Source organism: Crocodylus porosus, unplaced genomic scaffold, assembly GCF_001723895.1.
Source record: "Crocodylus porosus isolate Cpor-Errol unplaced genomic scaffold, CroPor_comp1, whole genome shotgun sequence".
In the NCBI taxonomy this organism is placed as follows: domain Eukaryota; kingdom Metazoa; phylum Chordata; order Crocodylia; family Crocodylidae; genus Crocodylus; species Crocodylus porosus.
In genome coordinates this window covers 41550240-41556134 of record NW_017728886.1, presented here as the reverse complement: position 1 = coordinate 41556134, position 5895 = coordinate 41550240, and the positions used below count along the sequence as shown (strand labels likewise).

Sequence of the window (5895 nt, the reverse complement as noted above, 5' to 3'; positions counted from 1 at the left end):
GTGCTTTCAAGAGGGGAACTCCCCAGCCTGTATGTATGCTGTGGATTCCTTCTCCCAAGGTGCGGCACCCTGCATTTGCCTACATTGAACCCCATCCTATTCTCATCTGCTCACTTTTGTAGTCTGTCTATTTGCAGCCTCTCTCTCCCTTCAAGTGTGTCCACCTCACCCCACATCTTAGTGTCATCAGCAAACTCAGATGTGCTTTCCACCCCGTCATCCAAGTTGCCAATGATGTTAAACAGTGTGGGTCTAAGGACCGAGCCCTGGGGTACCCCACTGCTCACATCTCGCCAGGTTAAGTACAACCCATCCACCACTACTCCCTACATTGCCTGGTGCAAGAGAACTTGTTCCCAATGTACTTGAAAAAGGACTTTTTGTTGTCCTTAATCCTGGATGGTAGCCTGAGTTCCATCTCTGCCTTGGCCTTCCTAATAGCCCTCCTATACTCACGGGCCAAGGAGGAGTACTCCTCCTTGGTGATAGTTCCTCCCTTCCAATGGTTGAATGCCCCCCCTTTTAGTCCTAATGTATGGCTGAATGACCTTGCTGAGCCAAGGGGGTTTCTGAGCATTCTCACCCCCTTTGCTTCTCTCAGGGACTGTTATCCTTTGGGCCTGGAGGATCACCCCCCTTAAGGTACAACCACCCCTCGTGGGCTCCCAACTCTTCTACCTTCTGGGCCCTCAGTGCCTCCTCCAGTAGTCTCCTAGGCTCATTGAAGTTGGCCCTTCTGAAGTAAAGGGCTTTAGCCTTGGTATAAGCCCTTGACACCCTGTGTTGGATAGTGAAATCCAGCAGGTGATGATTGCTGTTGTCCAGGTGGTCAAGGACCTGTAGTCCCCTCACCAGGTCATCCCCCATGGCCAGGACCGGGTCCAGCAAGGCATTACCCCTAGTGGGGCTGTGCACTTCCTGGATAAGGTGAAGGTCCTGTAATAGTCAGGAACCTACGGGAGCAGTCAGACCTGGTTCTCTGCTCCTCCCAGCAAATGTCTGGGTGGTTTAGGTCACCCATGACAATAACATCCCTTGACCTAACTGCCTCCATAAGCTGATGCATGATGCAACCAACCACCAGGGAAGTTCATCTCTAATCCAAGATAACTTCTTTCCTAGATGCCTCTTCATGTGCATGTATATATGTTGGCTGAGGGTAACACTGTTTTTGTACCATGGTCTAGTAATTTCTCACTACTACATATGCAGGAATCTTGATAGGCAGAAATTTGGTAATTTTATCGATCCAGTTTAAACCTTCAAGTTTTATTTGAAATTACTTTCATTTTTTTTAAAGACATTAACATCAATTTTAGCCTTTAAAGTCACTTGAGAATAAAAAATATACCCCACACTTTCCACATCGAAAGTTGTGTAAGTAGTGATGGTCCATGCTTTTATGGATATTGCTAGTCACTTTGGAAAACGTTATTAAATTTACAGTCCCAAGCAACTGTGAGAAGTCACTCATCAGTAGAAAGAAAAATAAAGATCTTGTTTTTTTCTAACCAAGCAATGATGACAGAAGAATTGGGTTTTGAATGGAAGAAGGGAGGGAAACAGAAACATTCAGTTGGAAGAAACTTCTCTTTCTCAAGTTAGATAATTTAAAATAAATAAGCCTCCTTAAGCCACATGGCCAACTGAACAATTAATAAAAAAGGATTTTTAGAGCATCTTGTAAAAGGTCCACATGTGAAAACTGAGAATTCGGTAAATACTGGTTTTGGCATATCCTTAAAAAAGATAGGAAAGGAAATTATAAGTTGTTGGTAACAGTTTCCTTAATGGAGATTGCAGGAGTAGGTCCAACATGAGTCCAGATATAGCCTTTTTCTGGTCTAGTAGGAACAGTAGGAAATGGAGATGATCGAGATTTGAAATATTCTGAAGGTGCATGACAGATGAATTCTAAATACTCCATTTTTCTTGGAAGGTCTTCTTCTGGTCCTGAAACACAAAAATCAAAGTTTTAAGTCTACCAATAATGTGCAGACTAAACTTAATATCCAACAGCCAGCAATATTAAAGAACACTCATCATTCAAATTGCTAACACAGAGGTTAGTTAGGCAAGTTAAAATACTTAAGACACTTAAAGTATCTAATCACTGTTAGTTAGGCAAGGAATCTCTTAAATTTGTAGAATGAAGGTTTAAGAAGCTAAGAACTAGGGATGCTCAACCCCTGGCCACATCCAGCTCCAAGAGTTGTATATCTAATCTGTGGGTCTCCCCAAGCGTCCAAGCATTTGGCACCGGGGAACAGTTGCCTCTCCCCTGCTGTCAAATTTTCAGACCTGTGGGGAGCCTCACAGACTGGAAAGAATGGTCCTGTACATTAGACTGGATACACAGAGTGGAACAGGGCTTGCTCTCAGTGTGCAGGGCTGGGTGGGTATGGCACAGGGTGCCACAGCCTGATCCCAGCATGCAGGTTCAGCACAGGGCCCAACCTGGGCATACAGAGGCTGGCCAGGGCTGCACCAGGCTGATACAGCCTGAAGAGAAGTCCCATGCCACTCATCTGGCCGAAGGTTGAGCACCACTGAAAACAGCAATGCCAGATGATGCTAAAAACTGTTTAAACACTATGTGTCATCCAGGTCCTATTTATTTTATGATAATTTGCAGCAGGGTAGACAGGTACAAAAAGTCTTGGTGCTTACCAATGATATAGGATGCAGGGTCAAAACAGTCTTTGGGACTGGCTTGGGTAGGAATAAGCCATGTCAGTGCAGCACTCTTTTCACAGTATTGGTCCTGAATAAATCCCCTAATCTGAGCATAGTACATTTTTCCATCCTGCTCATCCATCACTGAAACAACGTCTCCAATTTGATAGTACACTCCCTGGAAGAGATATGGATAATTACTTTTAGAAAAATCTGATTTCAGAAGCAGCTGCATACAGCTGTCCTCAGCCCTATTCAGGGTGCCTTAACTACCAAATTATCTCAACCTTCTCCAAGGGCATCATCAAATCAGCCACACAAATCAAAAGGAAGAGGGAGCTGTGATACAAAGCCCATTTTCACTCAAGCAGTCTACAGCACTGTTTATACACAAATGCCTTGTCTCTAGTGGCCCGAGTTACAGATCCACAGCTGCTTCTACCCTATGCCAGTGAACCTCTAATTCATAGAGCTACTCACTTCTTCAGGACCATAAGGTACCCTGGTACTGTGCTGTAACGTCAATGCACCGCTGTATTACAGCGACTGCAGCATATTATAATAATGCAACATAATGTAAACAACATTAAACTAAAGCTAATTTTCTCCTGGTAAATCTCATCAAAACTGTGGCTGTTTGCAGAAATGTATCTAATGAGATGACCTTTCATCAGGATTCTTAAAGGATGTAATTTTTGGTCAGATGGGGGGATACCTTATCACTACCACAGCAGCAAAAGCCTAGAGATTATGATGCTTACATGAGAGATGCTTACACATAGGAGGCCCAGGTGAAGTCCCCATTCCACTGGATTCAGAGAACACTTAAAACTGAATATTTTACATGACAGGTCAGTAGGCAATGCCCATGGTAGATATTTTACACCTCCCCCACTTTTTAGAACAATAAATTTTGAAAGGTCTCTGTTTTGCCTGAGTGCAGAATGAAGGCAAATTTCAAATACCAGGTTTTTTTTCTGAAATGAAATACTTGTTCTCCAGCTATCCTGAATGGAGAGCACTGATAGAGACCTATATAACATCTACCAATTTCTGGGAAGGATCTGGGTTTCATCTCCCTCCTACTGGAATAGTATTCAGAAAAACCCTCTGAACACCGCTCTAAGGAGCCGCCTGTGATTCTAGAGTCAAAGGTTAAGGATCACTGACTTAGACCCTCCATGGACTGCAACAAAGAATGACTGCTACCACAACTAGCCAGCAGACACATTTTCAGTAACATAAACAGGGTTTTTGAGGTAACCAGTGACTTATTTACCATTGGTCCTGATTTACCCCCATGAACAAGGCAGCTAAGTGTTTTTTCTTTTTTTTTGGTTTAAATACTCCTATTGTTCAGTTATACCCCAACTATAGGCTCTGCTGTAAACATCCTATTATAGTTTCTGTTAAAAAGAAAACAGGCAATATAAGAATTTATATTTATAGAATTGGTAGAAACACTCATACCAGAAACAGAATGTTTTTTTCTCTTTTAAGTTTGGACTATGTTTTCATGGACCTATCCATTATTTATTGTTCCCTTTGTGTCTGAAAGTCACTTTACCATTCACACTGGTTGCACTAACATTTATGACTACTCAAAGGCTACTTATAGGCAAACTCTACATCAAAGCTGTACATTTCAATTATTTTTGGTGATCACTTTTACTTAGCTTCCAGAGTAACCCTTTTATTCACAAATTAAGAAGTACAATTCTACAACCTTCAGTTAAAAAAAGCTGGGTCTATAATGCAACTCATACAATTTGATGCTTAACCCTCAGAGAAAAAAAACAAGAGAGAACTTCTGCAATTGTCTTCTGAAGTAAACAATTCACGAGTAACCAGGTAACGATAAAATATTACAGACTGAGGGGAAAGTAAATTCTCCTGGAAAAAAATATCCTTTTACTATTTGTGGTAACTTTTTAAGATTCTGGAACAAGGACAATGGCAAAAATCTTTTTTTGAACATGCACTTTACCTTGTAAAAGAGAGATTCTGCTGTGATTATGGTGGATACAGACTCAGGAGCCTTGATGGGCTAAAAAAACAAACCACAGCATAAAAGGAGGTGGTTAAAAGAATTGCATGAAAACAGACAATGCTTTTTGCTGTACAGAGGAGCACTCCTTTGACCATGATATTTTTATGATATAATCAAAGATTGTGGTGTCACTAATATTTCTGTTCTCTCAGACTGAAGGTTTAACATAAAAAGAGGGGAATGGAGCTCTGGGTAGTTTTGCTAAGAGGTTAGTGGATTGGTGTAGGACAGTGGTGTTTAACCCTTTGGCCCTATGAGCGGTGCTGGACATGGGCTGGATCAGGCCACAGGGTTCCTGCCCTGTGCATCTTGGACTTGGACAGTGCCTATTGGCCCTCAAACATGTCTCTTTTTGGTGCAGTCATTTTGAACCTATGACCTCCCTCCCATCCTTGTTCTCTCTTCAGTTAACCCTAAAATGACATGACCTATACCCAATAGCACCCTGCTTGCTCCATGAGTGTCAAGCCCACGTCAATCGTATATGATAAAACACGCCTGCCTTGCAGGGTGGGCTTGGGTCCTGGGACCTCCCGGCACCACCCCCTCGCCCTGGGATAGGTTCAGCGCCCTCGCCTCCTGGTCTGGCCCCCACACCAGGCTTGGGCCCTGGGGCCTGGTGCTGCCCTGCCCCGCGCGCCGGGATGATCAGGGCGCTCCACGGGGCCCGAGACCAGGGCCACCGCTCCCCCGGCGGGATGCCAGGGCTCTGGCGCCCCCGTGTGGGAGGCTGTCACTGGGGCCCGGCGCTTACGTTCTTCAGCTTGAAGATGTGCCGGCGGCCCTTGCCCTTGGTGGACACCTTCTTCTCCGCGGCCGGCGCCGACTTGTACTTGGTGTTGCGCAGGCGGGCGGAGCGGCGGTGGATCTCCTGCTTGCTCTGCGGGGACACGGCGCGTTAGGGCCGGGCCGGGCTGGGCTGCCCCACACTTCCGCCCCAGCCCGGCCCGGCCTCACCTGCTTGCCGCCGCCGCCGTTGCTGTGCTGGGTGGCGGCCGAGGTGGTGGCGAAGGCGCCGGGCGCGGCGGGGCCGGGCCGGGCCGTGCAGTTGTTGCACAGGATCTCGCCCTGCCCGCCCTTCTTCCACATGGACGAGGAGGTGCTGCGGCACACGCTACACGTCGGCTTCAGCCCCAGCGGCATCGCGACCGCCGCGCCCGGGCCCCGCG

General features: G+C 45.7%; 1 protein-coding gene across 1 annotated transcript; it reads right to left on the bottom strand.

The window, feature by feature from the left end:
* Positions 1–1248: 1248 nt before the first annotated feature.
* GATAD1 (GATA zinc finger domain containing 1) lies at positions 1249–5889 on the bottom strand. The gene is made up of 5 exons (XM_019533159.1): positions 5684–5889; positions 5481–5606; positions 4664–4723; positions 2671–2854; positions 1249–1953 (listed from the first exon to the last, which is right to left on the bottom strand). Exons 1-5 carry the CDS (start codon positions 5867–5869, stop codon positions 1763–1765), a joined length of 747 nt encoding a protein of 248 aa, XP_019388704.1. The 5' UTR covers positions 5870–5889; the 3' UTR covers positions 1249–1762.
* Between the last annotated feature and the right edge of the window lie 6 nt (positions 5890–5895).

Bases quoted from the DNA above. Each gene is read 5' to 3' on its own strand.
- GATAD1 (XM_019533159.1), bottom strand. From the start codon at position 5,869: ATGCCGCTGGGGCTGAAGCCGACGTGTAGCGTGTGCCGCAGCACCTCC. The intron at 5,607-5,683 runs GTGAGGCCGGGC...GTGTCCCCGCAG, and splicing joins ACGGCGGCGGCGGCAAGCAG to AGCAAGCAGGAGATCCACCG. The intron at 1,954-2,670 runs GTAAGCACCAAG...TTTGTGTTTCAG, and splicing joins CCCTGCATCCTATATCATTG to GACCAGAAGAAGACCTTCCA.